The 16,352-nt window shown below is 44.4% G+C and overlaps 1 protein-coding gene across 3 annotated transcripts in view; it reads left to right on the top strand.

Moving 5' to 3' along the window:
• The first annotated feature begins 4,510 nt into the window (after positions 1-4,510).
• The window catches only part of LOC135519340 (serine/threonine-protein phosphatase 6 regulatory ankyrin repeat subunit B-like), a 33,827-nt gene continuing 21,985 nt past the window's right edge, over positions 4,511-16,352 (top strand). For all 3 annotated transcript variants that reach the window (XM_064944516.1, XM_064944515.1, XM_064944517.1), the window contains exons 1-5: positions 4,511-4,968; positions 12,863-12,946; positions 15,008-15,086; positions 15,333-15,403; positions 16,116-16,316. In XM_064944516.1, coding sequence (XP_064800588.1) covers positions 4,942-4,968; positions 12,863-12,946; positions 15,008-15,086; positions 15,333-15,403; positions 16,116-16,316 — 462 coding nt within the window. In that variant the 5' untranslated portion in view covers positions 4,511-4,941. The remainder of the gene's footprint in view (positions 4,969-12,862; positions 12,947-15,007; positions 15,087-15,332; positions 15,404-16,115; positions 16,317-16,352) is intronic.

Here is a 16,352-nt window from a genome sequence, read left to right as displayed (position 1 = left end):
AAGTTCGCAAAGTTCAAGGGGGCCGAATACTTTTGCAAGGCACTGTAACTATGTATTGTATACTGAACAAAAATATGAATGCAACATGCAACAATTACAAAGATTTTACTGAGTTACAGTTCATAAGGAAATTAGTGAATTTAAGTAAATGCATTAGGCCCTAAATCTATGGATTTCAAAAGACTGGGAATACAGATATGCATCTGTTGGTCACAGATACAAATGTAGGGCTCAGAAAACCAGCCAGTATCTGGTGTGACCACCATTTGCCTCATGCAGCGCGACACCTTTGCATAGAATTGATCAGGCTGTTGATTGTGGACTATGGAATGTTGTCCTCTTCAATGGCTGTGCAAAGTTTCTCGATATTGGCTGGACCTGGAACATGCTGTCATACACGTTGATCCAGAGCATCCCAAACATGCTCAATCGGTGATACGTCTGTGAGTATGCATGCCATGGAAGAACTGGGACATTTCCAGCTTCCAGGAATTGTGTACAGGTCCTTGTGACATGGGGCCATGCATTATCATGCTGAAACATGAGGTGATGGCGGCGGATGAATGGCACGACAATCTCATCACGGTTTCACGGGATCTCGTCACGGTTTCTCTGTGCATTCAAATTGCCATCGATAAAATGCAATTGTGTTCATTGTCCATAGCTTATGACTGCCCATACCATAACCCCACTGCCAACATGGGGCACTCTGTTCACATCAGCAAGCCGCTCGCCCACACGATGCCATACACGCTGTCTGCGGTTGGATTTACTGCCAAATTCTCTAAAACGACGTTGGATGCGGCTTATGGCAGAGAAATTAATATTCCATTTTTTTGTCAACAGGCTTGGTGGACATTCCTGCAGTTGGCATGCCAATTGCACGCTACCTCAAAACACGAGACATCTGTGGCATTGTGTTGTATGATAAAACTGCACATTTTAGAGTGGCCTTTTATTTTCCCCAGCACAAGGTGCACCTGTGTAATGATCATGCTGTTTTATCAGCTTCTTGATATGCCACACCTGCAAGGTGGATGTAGACAATAAGCTTTTTGTGCGTATGGATAATTTCTGGCCTCTTTTATTTCAGCTTATTTATATTTTTGTTCAGTGTACATATAGGTTGAGATACAGTGACTTGACAACAGGATAGATAATAGACAGTAGCCAGTAGTATGTGGTAAGTGTGAAATTGTGTGTATAAAGAGCCTTGCAAAAGATTTCATCCCCCTTGGTGTTTTTCCTATTTTGTTGCATTACAACCTGTAATTTAAATGTATTTGTATTTCATGTAATGGACATACACAAAATAGTCCAAATTGGTGAAGTGAAATGTATTCACCCCTTTGCTATGAAGCCCCTAAATAAGATCTGGTGCAATCAATTACCTTCAGAAGTCACATAATTAGCTAAATAAAGTCCACCTTTGTGCAATCTAAGTGTCATATGATCTGTCACATGATCTCAGTATTTATACCTGTTCTGAAAGGCCCAGAGTCTACAACACCATTAAGCAAGAGGCACCACCAAGCAAGTGTCACGCCCTGACCATAGAGAGCCCTATGGTGTAATAGGTCAGGGTGTGACTAGGGGGGTTTCTAGGTATTGTGTTTCTATGTTGGTGCGTGCGTGCGTGTGTATGGTTCCCAATTGGACGCAGCTGATAATCGTTACCTCTAATTGGTGATCATACATAGTGTGTCCTTGTTCCCCCACCTGCGATGTGGGATAATGTTTTGTGTGTGAGTGCCTAATGTGCGCTGCGTATTTCACGAGCGTTATATCGTTGTTAGTTTACTATCGTTAAAATGTGGATCTCTGCTCACGCTGCGCCTTGGTCCTATTATTCATACGACGGTCGTGATAGCAAGCGACACCATGAAGACCAAGGAGCTCTCCAAACCGGTCAGGGACAAAGTTGTGGAGAAGTACAGATCAGGGTTGGGTTAAAAAAAAAAAAAATCAAACTTTGAACATCCCACGGAGCACCATTAAATCCATTATCATAAAATGGAAAGAATATGGCACCACAACAAACCTGCCAAGAGAGGGCCGCCCACCTAAACTCACAGACCAGGCAAGGAGGGCATTGATCAGAGAGGCAACAATCAAACCAAAGATAACCCTGAATGAGCTGCAAAGCTCCACAGTGGAGATTGGAGTATCTGTCCATAGGACCACTTTAAGCCGTACACTCCACAGAGCTGGGCTTTACGGAAGAGTGGCCAGAAAAAAGCAAACACTTTTAGTGTTTGCCAAAAGGCATGTGGGAGACTCCGCAAACATATGGAAGAAGGTACTCTGGTCAGATGAGACTAAAATTTTACTTTTTGGCCATCAAGGAAAACGCCTGGCGCAAATCCAACACCTCCCATCACCCCGAGAATATCATCCACACAGTGAAACGTGGTGGCAGCATCATGCTGTGGGGATGTTTTTCATCGGCAGGAACTGGGAAACTGGTCAGAATTGAAGGAATCCTGGATGGTGCTAAATACAGGGAAATTCTTGAGGGAAACCTTTTTCAGTCTTCAAGAGATTTGAGACTGGGACGGAGGTTCACCTTCCAGCAGGACAATGGCCCTAAGCATACTGCTAAAGCAACACTCGTGGATTAAGGGGGAAACATTTCAATGTCTTGGGAATGGCCTAGTCAAAGCCCAGACCTAATCTGTGGTATGACTTAAAGATTGCAGTGCACCAGCGGAACCCATCCAACTTTAAGGAGCTGGAGAAGGTTTGCATTGATGAATGGGCAAACATTCCAGTGGATAAACGTGCCAAGCTTATAGAGACATCCCCAAGAGACTTGCAGCTGTAATTGCTACAAAAGGTGGCTCTACAAAGTATTGACTTTGGGGGAGGGGGAGGGGGGTGAATAGTTATGCACGCTCAAGTTCAGCTTTTTTGCCTTATTGTTTGTTTTACAATAAAACATATTTTGCATCTTCAAAGTGGTAGGCAGGTAGTTAAATCAAATGATACAACCCCCCCCCATTTTTTTTAAAATTACAGGTTGTAAGACAACAAAGTAGGAAAAATGCCAAGGGGGGTGAATACTTTTGCAAGCGTGTGTGTATATATAGAGTCCAGTGAGTGTGCATAGGGTCAGTGCAGATAGTCCGGGTAGCCATTTGATTACAGTATTTAGCAGTCTTGTTTAGAAGTCTTATGGCTTGGGGGTTGAAGCTTTTCAGGGTCCTGTTGGCTCCAGACTTGGTGCATTGGTACTGCTTGCCGTGCGGTAGCAAAGAGAACAGTCTGTGGCTTGGGTGGCTGGAGTCTTTTTGAACATTTGTTGGCTCTTCCTCTGACACCGCCTGGTATAGAGGTCTTACACTTTAAAAATAAAATGTTCCTGGGGTATCCTTTAGGGGTTCTTCAAATTGAAATTGTGGGGGAATCCCTATAAGTTCTTAGAAGAACCCTTTTAAAGGGTTTCTTAACACCTGCTCGCTTCACCCGGAAACCAGCCGCACCAAAGTCAAAGCCCAAATCGCTGAAGTTGGAGACCTTTATCTCCCTCACCAACTTCAAACATCAGCTATCTGAGCAGCTAACCGATCGCTGCAGCTGTACATAATCTATTGGTAAATAGCCCACCCATTTTCACCTACCTCATCCCCACAGTTTTTATTTATTTTCTGCTCTTTTGCACACAAATATCTCTACCTGTACATGATCATTTATCAATCCAGTGTTAATCTGCAATATTGTAATTATTTGCCTACTTCCTCATGCCTTTTGCACACATTGTATATAGACTCCCCTTTTTTCTACTACTGTGTTATTGACTTGTTAATTGTTTACTCCATGTGTAACTCTGTGTTGTCTGTTCACACTGCTATGCTTTATCTTGGCCAGTTCGCAGTTGTAAATGAGAACTTGTTCTCAACTAGCCTACCTGGTTAAATAAAGGTAAAATAAAAAATAAAATAAAAAAAGTGTCGGAGGAAACTGTTCAACTGAAGACCGAAGTCAGCCTGCAGGCACCCGGCCCGCCACAAGGAGTCGCTAGAGCGTGGTGATCCAAGTAACTTTCTTGGTAATTCACCTGTAGTGTAGCAAGCTGTAGGCCACTGAACATTACCAAAGCAATTTACAATTTTAGGTTCCCTAGTGGCGCAGCGGTTTAAGGCACTGAATCTATGCTAGAGGCATCACTACAGACCCTGGTTCGGTCGTGGGCTGAATCGCAACCGGCCGTGATCGGGAGGTGCACAACTGGCACAGCGTTGTCCGGGTTAGGGGAGGGTTTGGCCCGGGTAGGTTGTCATTGTAAAATAAGAATTTGTTCTTAACTGTCTTGCCTAGTGAAATAAAGGTTCAATTAAAAAAAAAAAAAAAAAAAATCTGCCATAACTCAGAATTGTTTTTCCTATTCTAGCCACTGGAGGGGAGCAGAGGGAGAGATCTACCGAGCGTTGCTGCTGACAATCCGCGATGACTCTCCTCAAATTCTGCATCTGAGTGGAGGAGAGAGCGAGAGGCTGGAACTTCCTGTGTGCAATCTCTGTTCACCCGTTTTACATACAGTACATAGGAATATTTCCGGAGCTGCAAAGTGAGAGAGAGGGAGTGTATGGCGATTTAGAGAGAAAGTCCCCAGTGCAGAAGCAGTAAATGCAGATTGTTTACATTAGTCGGATAAGCTTTTCCTTCTTCTGCTCACTGTGGCGGCGGTTGCCTCGACTCACCTTCGCCGCAGATAGCGCCAGTGGAGCTGGCCATGGGGCCGTGATACAGCCCGGGCCCTGACCGAGGATCTGCGTTGCATGAGAAAACTAACATTATTTACTTCCCTGACTGCTGCATCAAACAAGAGCGATAAAGGAAAACACGTTTTTTTTTCGAACTGTAATATTGTTCCAAGACAATTGCATGATCTGATGTTTGAGGGAGTGTGTTGATGTGCGGACCAAGCTGACCGAGATTATTATGGCTGTTCTTAAACTCGTCGAGCAGGTAGCTATGCCAATTCGACTAATAATTTATATTTCGTATTTCATAGATGGTCTATAAGCATTACCATTGTGGTTACTCTCTAAATAAATGCCTAAGTAAGTCCTGGGCAAGCAGAATGTTTTTGGGAACGTATTTGAGAAATTATTCTTAATGCATCGCATGCAAGCGAGAGGAAATGGATTTTCTGTTGCCTATAAGGAACAGATGTGGTCCGCTACGCGAGCGAGCGGTGTGTTATAGCATTTTATAGATGCATTTGAAGTATTTCTTTAGTTCTTTGTTCCGCTCACCTTTTTAAAATTAGGACAACGGATTCGGGGTGACTTCCTGCTTGCTCTTCTGTTTAAGAATATGTACCCTGGTTGTATCACCGCCATCGGAATTCAGCTGTGAATTACTTAATCGTCTCGAATGACAATGTTGCTGTCTGCCCCTGTTTATGATATTTAAAGTTATCTTAAGTTGACTCTCTTTATGGCTACTTTTAACTCTCCATTCTCTTTCAAAAGACAGTGTTCTGCATTTTGGGCTTGCCTAATCAAGTTCCCCATTTCTTTCTTCCTCCTAAATTATATTCAGCAAGAACAGTAGGATGTTGAGAAAAATTGCCTTCTTCTGTCACTTCAAACTTCACCATGGGAGCATATACAATATTTTTTACAGCCATTGGCCACAATGCAATGTTTCTGGCACCACTGGCAAATTTGATTGGTTGTTCACCATGTAAGGGTCAGTTTTGGTTCTAGAGGTGCTGAGTGACAGGGTCAAAGGGATAATAATGACAACATCTACAGAGGTCAAACAAAAAACACTGATTTCAAAGTTTAAAGGTCTAATGCAACTCTTTTTTAAATGTTTAAAAAAAATCTCAAATCAAATAATTTTGGGGTAACAATGAAGTACCTTACTGTGATTGTTTTAAATTAAAATGTAAAAAAAAAAGAAGCTTCTTAGCAAAGGGTAATTTCTCAAACAAGCATTTAGAATGTGGTCTGAGGGGGGAGGTTTGGAATCCTCTTTCTTATTGGTCTTTTAACTAATTTACTGCATGGTGATGTCACCATGGAAGGCCACAACTCCATCCCACCAAAACTTTTCAACCAGCTCTTACACTAAAAGGGTGTTATAATAATTTTCACAGTATTATTCTAACCTCAGTGTGTATATACAGTGGGGCAAAAAAGTATTTAGTCAGCCACCAATTGTGCAAGATCTCCCACTTAAAAATATGAGAGAGGCCTGTAATTTTCATCATAGGTACAATTCAACTATGACAGACAAAATGAGAAAAAAATCCAGAAAATCACATTGTAGGATTTTTAATTAATTTATTTGCAAATTATGGTGGAAAATAAGTATTTGGTCAATAACAAAAGTTTATCTCAATACTTTGTTATATACCCTTTGTTGGCAATGACAGAGGTCAAACGTTTTCTGTAAGTCTTCACAAAGTTTTCACACACTGTTGCTGGTATTTTGGCCCATTCTTCCATGCAGATCTCCTCTAGAGCAGTGATGTTTTGGGGCTGTTGCTGGGCAACACGGACTTTCAACTCCCTCCAAAGATTTTCTATGGGGTTGAGATCTGGAGACTGGCTAGGCCACTCCAGGACCTTGAAATGCTTCTTACGAAGCCACTCCTTTGTTGCATGGGCGGTGTGTTTGGGATCCTTGTCATGCTGAAAAACCCAACCATGTTTCATCTTCAATGCCCTTGCTGATGGAAGGAGGTTTTCACTCAAAATCTCACGATACATGGCCCCATTCATTCTTTCCTTTACACGGATCAGTCTTCCTGGTCCCTTTGCAGAAAAACAGCCCCAAAGCATGATGTTTCCACCCCCATGCTTCACAGTAGGTATGGTGTTCTTTGGATGCAACTCAGCATTCTTTGTCCTCCAAACACAACAAGTTGAGTTTTTACTAAAAATTTATATTTTGGTTTCATCTGACCATATGACATCTTCTTCTGGATCATCCAAAAGCTCTCTAGCAAACTTCAGACGGGCCTGGACATGTACTGGCTTAAGCAGGGGGACACGTCTGGCACTGCAGGATTTGAGTCCCTGGCGGCGTGTGTTACTGATGGTAGGCTTTGTTACTTTGGTCCCAGCTCTCTGCAGGTCATTCACTAGGTCCCCCCGTGTGGTTCTGGGATTTTTGCTCACCGTTCTTGTGATCATTTTGACCCCACGGGGTGAGATCTTGCGTGGAGCCCCAGATCTAGGGAGATTATCAGGTATGTCTTCCATTTCCTAATAATTGCTCCCACAGTTGATTTCTTCAAACCAAGCTGCTTACCTATTGCAGATTCAGTCTTCCCAGCCTGGTGCAGATCTACAATTTTGTTTCTGGTGTCCTTTGACAGCTCTTTGGTCTTGGCCATAGTGGAGTTTGGAGTGTGACTGTTTGAGGTTGTGGACAGGTGTCTTTTATACTGATAACAAGTTCAAACAGGTGCCATTAATACAGGTAACGAGTGGAGGACAGAGGAGCCTCTTAAAGAGGAAGTTACAGGTCTGTGAGCCAGAAATCTTGCTTGTTTGTAGGTGACCAAATACTTATTTTCCACCATAATTTGCAAATAAATAAATAAAAAATCCTACAATGTGATTTTCTGGATTTTTTTTTCTTCTCATTTTGTCTGTCATAGTTGAAGTGTACCTATGATGAAAATTACAGGCCTCGCTCATCTTTTTAAGTGGGAGAACTTACACAATTGGTGGCTGACAAAATACTTTTTTGCCCCACTGTATACAACACAGGAAATCATGTGTTTGACTCTACTGGGCCTTTAACAAACCATACAACTCTATGCTCAATGACCACTTTGAACAATTTACACAGTAAAACATGTTTTACTTAAACTGTGCAGATGCAATGTTTGGTAACAGAATTACAGTAAATGCTCCCTCAGTTGTATTCTGTTACCAAACTTTGTATCTGCGTAGTTGTTCCTATGAATGTGTTTCTGTAACATTTTTGAAATTGTTAAAAGTAGTAATTTTGCATAGAGTTCTATGGTTTGTGAAACTTTGAAATCAATGGTTTTTGTTTGGTATACATTCTAAAGTGAAAATGTAGACTCTCAGTGTAGTTCTGTTAACATGGAATTGCCCGTATGCATAATCCGTCAACTTTGAGCACTTCTATCTCCAGATTGTTCTAGTATTCAGGTCCAAAATATCACTTTCTGACCACTTCTATGATGGACAAACATGTATGTAAGGTTTTGTTCAAAACAAAAGGGGGTGCAGTCCAAAAGTGGTTGAAATCATATGGAACCACCCAACGGATGTGTATGTTTGCAAAGAGACTATACAAGCATATGGCTCTGTCGGCTGTGTGTGTGTACTGTCCAGTGAGTGTTGTGTCCAGTGTAATCCCTCTTCTGTGCTAAAGAAAAGGGACAGGACGTTATTGGGTCTTATCATCCCCCTCCCCTTTTCATTTTTTTCTTCCTTGATTACATTTACATTTAAGTCATTTAGCAGACGCTCTTATGGGTGGGTATGTATGTATGTATGTATGTATGTATGTATGTATGTATGTATGTATGTATGTATGTATGTATGTATGTATGTGGGATCTGTGTGTGTGTGTGTGTGGGTGCTCATGAGATATTGTCTTGTTTTTTCCCTCTTGTTTTCAATGCTGCTGGGTTTCCCGTGTTGAGATAGAAATATCTCCTTTACAGGAGAAACGCCTACACAACCCATATATGTGCGTTTACTGTCATAAACAGACGCACGCACACACAGACTTATCTTTCCCCTCTCTTTCTGTGACGCTGCCAACAGTGAGGGAAAGAGAGGGAAACACTGTCGTGCGCAGCATGGTTTTAATTCTGCAATTCATTTTTTAGTGGGACATCATCGGCATCAGCAGCTTTTCATTTTGGGGCTGTGCTGTGGGAGTGGAGATTCAGATCTGTTCTGTACCCTTGGGCACCAATTACAATGCGGCTCTGATTGTTCTTCCATAACATAAGAATGGTGAATAATCGCAGAAAAGCCCAGAAAGTGCTTTGTGTGTGTCAGTGTGGTCATGCATGGACAAACCAGATTGCATGTGTGTTGTTTGCAAATTAAAGAATGAAAACAAAGTTTTTATCAGATGCAGGAAGTTTGTGTAGGATGAGGTCAACATAGAGAGAGAGATGGAGAGCGATTGAAGGGGAAACATCCATTTGCTTTGTCAAATGCCGGGGACCGCTCTTGATTCCATTGGGACTCTTTGAGACAGGACTAGTTGATTTAAGAGGCTGGCTCTACGGCTGTTCTAAATGTAGACAAGGAAGATGCCACTCTCCTATTGGACAAAGGGGTAGTTTTGAGAACATTTGTTGGCCCTTGGAGTCAGGAGGAGGGAGGAGGGTAGTGTGCTGTGCCGTGGCAACAATGGGCTCAGTGTTAGAGGCTTTTGGTTTGCCTGGAGGGGTGGTGGTTTGGGGAATGTCCTCATTCAGGACGGTTGCTTGCTTTCAGCCAGGACCTCCCCTCTCCCCAGCGCTTGGTAGCACTGTCCCCCAAATCCCCAGTGCAATTACAAAAGTGACAGACACCAGCTTTGTGACCAGTAGGTGATGCCAGCTGTTTGTGTGAGTGTGTGAGTACTTGAAAGAGACAGCAAAACATAAGGCAACATGCTGCCAATGCTGTCATCTCTGTTTTAAAGGCACAGCTCTTCTTTGCCTCAACTTCTTGTGTGATTGTGAACCATATCTCGCCTAACTATTCTCTTTAAGGACTTGTGTCGCCCACATGGCCACACAGATCCTGCTATTAGTTGCATTTCCTGTCTTAGTAGAGTGAAATGAATTATGGGTGTGGGGGTGTGAGAAAAGGCAGGAAAATGTTCCAAATCAATCCATAAGGAGGAGAGGCCCATTCCAATAAAACACTCCTCTGGCAGAGTGGCCCCTGTGGTTGTTTAGATCACCATGGGAAAGCTGGGATGTGGGGAGGCTGTAGAGTATTATGCTGTGGGCTGCCCGCCTCTGTCTCTCTACCTGCTGTTTCATATAGGCCTACACATTTTCTGTGCAGGTCCTTGCAGATTATAGGATCAGTAGGCTAGTGTGGGTGTGTGTGGTCTAGAAGCGGAACTGAAAATGCAGAGTTAGCTAGGCTTCCTCTCTGCGTGTCGATTCTGAGAAGGTGACAGAGTTTAACAGGAAGTCAGGCGGCGAGGTGGAGGAGGGACAGCAAGTCAAGATGCAGCAGCATGGTCTGGTCTGACTGTAGTACATAGGGCTCAGTCAGTCAGGGCTCCAACTCAATCCTCTTCCTGTCTCTCTTCATGAACCTTTATGTTGTATGTAACTAACAAGCTGTGGAAACAATTTCCCGCTCAGTCATCATCACATGACGAGGGCCTGCTCTGCAGCACCCAGAAACAGCATCAATATGGAATCAGTCTGTCTCGCCCTCTGAACCATGGCTCCCCTTGTCTATCACAAAGACTTACAGCTAGGAAGGTCCTGTTGGGATACTTTAAAAACAGGGCGCCCTTCTTTCCTCGCTTCCTTGAGGGTAATCGCATATCTGTGTGTTCTTGGATAAAAGAAAGGCAGAGTTTATATTACTTTGCTTTCACCAATCAAACCTGGTCAGATCAGTGACTTGACTTTCAAAGGGGAGGGGTAGGTTTTGGGGCCTTCCTTGAAGGAAGGATTTGTAAGGAATTAATCTATTCTACAACCTACAAGTATTAGAACATAGCCAGTCCCCATCATGCCGTAGCCAGTCCCCATCATGCCGTGACCAGTCCTCATCATGCCTAGCCAGTCCCCATCATGTCGTGGCCACATGCCGTGGCCAGTCCCCATCATGCCGTGGCCAGTCCCCATCATGCCGTGGCCAGTCCTCATCATGCCGTGGCCAGTCCCCATCATGCCGTGGCCAGTCCCCATCATGCCTTGGCCAGTCCCCATCATGCCGTGGCCAGTCCCCATCATGCCTTGGCCAGTCCCCATCATGCCGTGGCCAGTCCCCATCATGCCTTGGCCAGTCCCCATCATGCCGTGGCCAGTCCCCATCATGCCGTGGCCAGTCCCCATCATGCCTTGGCCAGTCCCCATCATGCCGTGGCCAGTCCCCATCATGCCGTGGCCAGTCCCCATCATGCCTTGGCCAGTCCCCATCATGCCGTGGCCAGTCCCCATCATGCCGTGGCCAGTCCCCATCATGCCGTGGCCAGTCCCCATCATGCCGTGGCCAGTCCCCATCATGCCTTGGCCAGTCCCCATCATGCCGTGGCCAGTCCCCATCATGCCTTGGCCAGTCCCCATCATGCCTTGGCCAGTCCCCATCATGCCGTGGCCAGTCCCCATCATGCCGTGGCCAGTCCCCATCATGCCGTGGCCAGTCCCCATCATGCCGTGGCCAGTCCCCATCATGCCGTGGCCAGTCCCCATCATGCCGTGGCCAGTCAGTTAGCCCTTTCCACTGTGTTACTCAGGAAGCTGACTGAGCATGCTGATCTAAGGCCAAGTATTGATTGACACTCTGATAATTTGTCTGCATGCCGGCGATGTCTGGGACATTAATTTAGGTTGGGGAGAGAGAGGCAGGAGGCACTGTGACCTCATTCACTAGACTAAGATAATGCCCTCTACATGCTGCTGTACTGTTCTCTTGTTGAGTTTGAGGCCTTTTATATCCCTCTTTGTAAATAACTACATACAGTTGTCTTATAAAACACACCACTAGGCCTATACCAAATGTACGCCTACAGTGAGTCTCACTCAGTCACTCAATTCTCCAGCTTTTTAAAAACAGATTGAAGTGTCACACTGCTGCTCATTTACAAGCATTTCGCTACATCCGTAGTAACATCTGCTAAATAAACTTTGAGGTGGAGGCTCCGTCATGATCTGGGGCGGTGTGTCACAGCATCATCGGACTGTGCTTGTCATTGCAGACAATCTGAACGCTGTGTATTACAGGGAAGATATCCTCCTCCCTCGTGTGGCACCCTTCCTGCAGGTTCATCCTTACATGACCCTTCAGCATAACAATGCCACCAGCCATACTACTCGTTCTGTGCGTGATTTCTTGCAAGACAGGAATGTCAGTGTACTGCCATGGCCAGCGAAGAGCCCGGATCTCAATCCCATTGAGCACGTCTGGGACCTGTTGGATCGGAGGATGAGGGCTAGGGCCATTCCCCCCAGAAATGTCCGGGGAACTTGCAGGTGCCTTGGTGGAAGAGTGGGGTAACGTCTCACAGCAAGAACGGGCAAATCTGGTGCAGTCCATGAGGAGGAGATGCACTGCAGTACTTAATGCAGCTGGTGGCCACATCAGATACTGGCCATTACTTTTGATTTTGCCCCCCCTCCCTCCTTTGTTCAGGGACACATTATTCCATTTCTGTTAGTGACATGCCTGTGGAACTTGTTCAGTTTATGTCTCAGTTGTTGAATCTTGTTATATTCCTACAAATATTTACACATGTTAAGTTTGCTGAAAATAAACGCAGTTGACAGTGAGAGTTTATTTTTTTGCTGGGTTTATGTGTATGTGTCAATACAATTTGATTTGAGATTGGCAGTGCTCTAATTCCATACCATGGGAAGGATCACTCCCCCTCTTCCCTTGTTTACACTCACAGCTGATAAATCTGATATCTTGAGATTTATTGTAGGGTCACTGTTTAGACACGTATTGGAGAAAGACCTGGTCAGTATTTGGGGAGACTTGCATTGGCCCTGCTTGTGTTTTGGACATGTATCCATGTGTGTTGATGTTTGAATGTGATACGAGGGCAGTGCAGGTTTCCTCTACTGTTCTATAATTAGGCTAAGTAGGATCGGTGAACGACCAAGGATCAATAGAGGATTAGTGAATGACTTCAATCTGACCCCTTCTTCTTTCTCCCTTCAACTCAGCCTCCGCTGGTTCAGGCCATCTTCAATGGAGACCCTGAGGAGATACGCATGCTTATCTACAAATCGGAAGACATCAACGCTCTGGTAAGACCACTAGACATTCACCGTACTTCCATGCTCCGGAGCACGGATACTGTCCGGTTATTTAGTCTCCTATGGGCGGTTGGCTGCTATCAGAGGCTCTACAATGAGAACGCTGTCAGTAACCAGGTTGCCTACCTTTTTATGCGATTTAAAATACATGTCGGATAAAAAATGTCAAGACCGGCCTGATGGTAAACTTTCCAAATGTCGACAAAACAAAATATGCTAAATAAGGTGTGATCTTTTTGTTTCTGTAAAATTAATTATGTTGAGAAATGGCGGTGGAAATGCTTTTATTCGCAAATATTGATGTAATAATCATAATATTGAAGTAAACTTGGAGTCATGCGATAATACGTTGTGTGGTCCTCCCACTACGACTCAGGAAAGCTTGCAGCAACAGATTAAATAAATTATGACGAACTTCACAAGGTGGTGCACAGTGATGAGCTTGATACTTCTTTCCAATAGATATCAAGGTTCTTATTCTGGTGACATGATGATCAATTTTTGGCTGCCGTTTGACAAATAAAATTACTCTTTTTCTCTTTTGTCGTTAATAATCTCATCAAGTAGGCTATACCCTCACTGTATCTTCCAGCTGTTGGCTGGAGCGCACGTGCCAAGTCCACAGTGAGCACATTCGCTATTCAGTATAACACGGAACCCAAACTGGCGGCGCGCGTGCGCCATCGTGCATAAATGTATCCCCCCCCCCACACCAAACACGATCACGACACACAGGTTAAAATCAATATCAAATATCAAAATATCAAAACCGACTTTGAACCAATTATATTAATTTGGGGACAGGTCGAAAAGCATTAAACATTTTATGGCAATTTAGCTAGCTGGCTTGCACTTGCTAGCTAATTTGTCCTATTTCGCTAGCTTGCTGTTGCTAGCTAATTTGTCCTATTTCGCTAGCTTGCTGTTGCTAGCTAATTTGTCCAGGGATATAAACATTGAGTTGTTACTTTACCAGAAATGCACAAGGTCCTCTACTCCACCAATTAATCCACACATAAAACGGTCAACCGAATCGTTTCTAGTCATCTCTCCTCCTTCCAGGCTTTTTCTTCTCTTGACTTTATTGCAATTGGCAACTTTCATAAATTAAGTGCATTACCGCCACTGACCTTGTTCGTCTTTCAGTCACCCACGTGGGTATAACCAATGAGGAGATGGCACGTGGGTACCTGCTTCTATAAACCAATGAGGAGATGGGAGAAGCAGGACTTGCAGCACAATCTGCGTCACAAATAGAATTGACTTCTATTTTAGCCCTTGGCAACGCAGATGCTCGTTGGCGCGCACGAGCAGTGTGGGTGCAATAATTGAATAATATAGATTTCTACATTTATTTTGCAACGCGAGCGGTATAGTCAGCCTGTAACGCAACATGTTTTGTGACAAAACCATCAGTGGAGTTGAAAATGCGATGTAAATCCATTTACCTTATGTTTTATCCGGTACATGGGAATTTAACCACACAAGTTATTTTATGTGCGCTCCGTCACCACACACAGCCTTTTAATCTGCAACAAGTCAATTTGACGCAAACACATCTCTGGTGGGAAAATGCACATATTGTTTTTATGTGTATTTTAGAATATTTGCATGAAAATATGTTGCCAATTTGATGGAAACCTAGCCATATTCCAGTTTTAGATGTGTTTTTTTGTTTGAGAGGCAGTGGAGGGCTGGGCCAGCTGGATTTGAGGGGTTGTTTTGTGTGCTAAATGGCCAGTGGCCACCAGGACAATGGATATTTTGACACAGCGCGCAGTAACCATTAGCTTAGCTCATCGCATATATTAACTGTTAGAATTAGCCTAGCACAGAAGAGGCTCGAACTCCACTCCAAGCTAACTGTCATACCCATGGGCTCTAAAAATGTTTCCCTTGCCATTGTAGATGGAGTTGGGCTCTTTGGCCTAACTCTGCCTAAAATGTCTGACTTCAGTTGGTTTAAACTGAACAAAAAATTGTACCAGTGCTCCTGGATGTTGTACACACAATATATATATATTAAATCTCCCTCCCTACCACTCTCATCAGGATGCAGACAAGCGTACCCCGCTCCATGCGGCAGCCTTCCTGGGTGATGCTGAGATCACTGAGCTTCTCATCCTCTCCGGTAAACCAACTTTGTTCCACTGTCTTTCTCCTCCTCGCTCTCCCTCTCCCCTCACACAATATCCCTTGTTTTACAGCCTTAGCAACAAAAACATCTGAATTGATATGGTTACAGTGTATGGAGTAGAAAGTATCTTTTATCACATTGTTTGGAGAATGTGGCTCCACGATCTTTCGTTTTCCCTCCCTACCTCCCTGCTAATGCTAGATTGCCTCTCTTTATATTTCTCTCTGTCTCCATCTCTAGGGGCGCGGGTCAACGCCAAAGACAACATGTGGCTCACCCCTCTACACCGCGCGGTGGCATCACGTAGTGAGGTGGGTCGGTGGATACAGACAGACACACACACACACACACACACACACACACACACACACACACACACACACACACACACACACACACACACACACACACACACACACACACACACACACACACACACACACACACACACACACACACACTGCATGGGGTCTACTCAGTGTACTGTGGCCCTGACACGCACACACACATTTCTCATGACATACAGTGACAGGCCAAACAGCATGGCGACACATTCTCAGGGCCCCATGCTGAGACTCAGGTGGTAAGATGCTAAACTAAGCCTAAGTTGCCAAGCAGGATCTGTGGTGGAGAGGAGAGGACACTCGACTACCGTCACCAGTCTGACCATCGTCCACCACTCTCTGCACATTCAGCATAAAAACTACAACCAGACCGATAGCAGAGCCGTATCAATTTATCAACACAGCCAACACAATACTCTGTCAGTCCCCTGGAGTGAAAGTGGTAGTTCAACATGGCTAGGATAGTTTAGGATCAACTGACTCACTAATGTGTGTGCCTGTGTATGAACTATGAATATGTGCATCTTGGTTTATGTCTATAAATGAATGCATAGGTTTATTAAATGCCTAGTTGTTGAATTTCCTGTATACATGTTCGTCTCTCTATGCTGCTTACAGAACACACACATTGTACCATCTCTCCTCACACGTCATGTTGTTCTATCACACTGGTCTACAGGAGGCCGTTCGGGTGCTGATTCGTCACTCTGCTGATGTGAATGCGCGGGATAAGAACTGGCAGACGCCGCTTCACGTTGCCGCGGCCAACAATGCCCTGCGCTGCGCTGAGGTCATCATCCCCCTGCTGAGCAGCGTCAATGTGTCGGACCGCGGGGGGCGCACCGCCCTGCACCACGCTGCCCTCAACGGGCACACTGAGGTACTACAGACTGAGAGATATATATATATTTTTTTA

This window comes from Oncorhynchus masou, chromosome 29 (assembly GCF_036934945.1).
Source record: "Oncorhynchus masou masou isolate Uvic2021 chromosome 29, UVic_Omas_1.1, whole genome shotgun sequence".
Taxonomy (NCBI): domain Eukaryota; kingdom Metazoa; phylum Chordata; class Actinopteri; order Salmoniformes; family Salmonidae; genus Oncorhynchus; species Oncorhynchus masou.
This window is presented reverse-complemented; position numbering and strand designations above follow the sequence as displayed.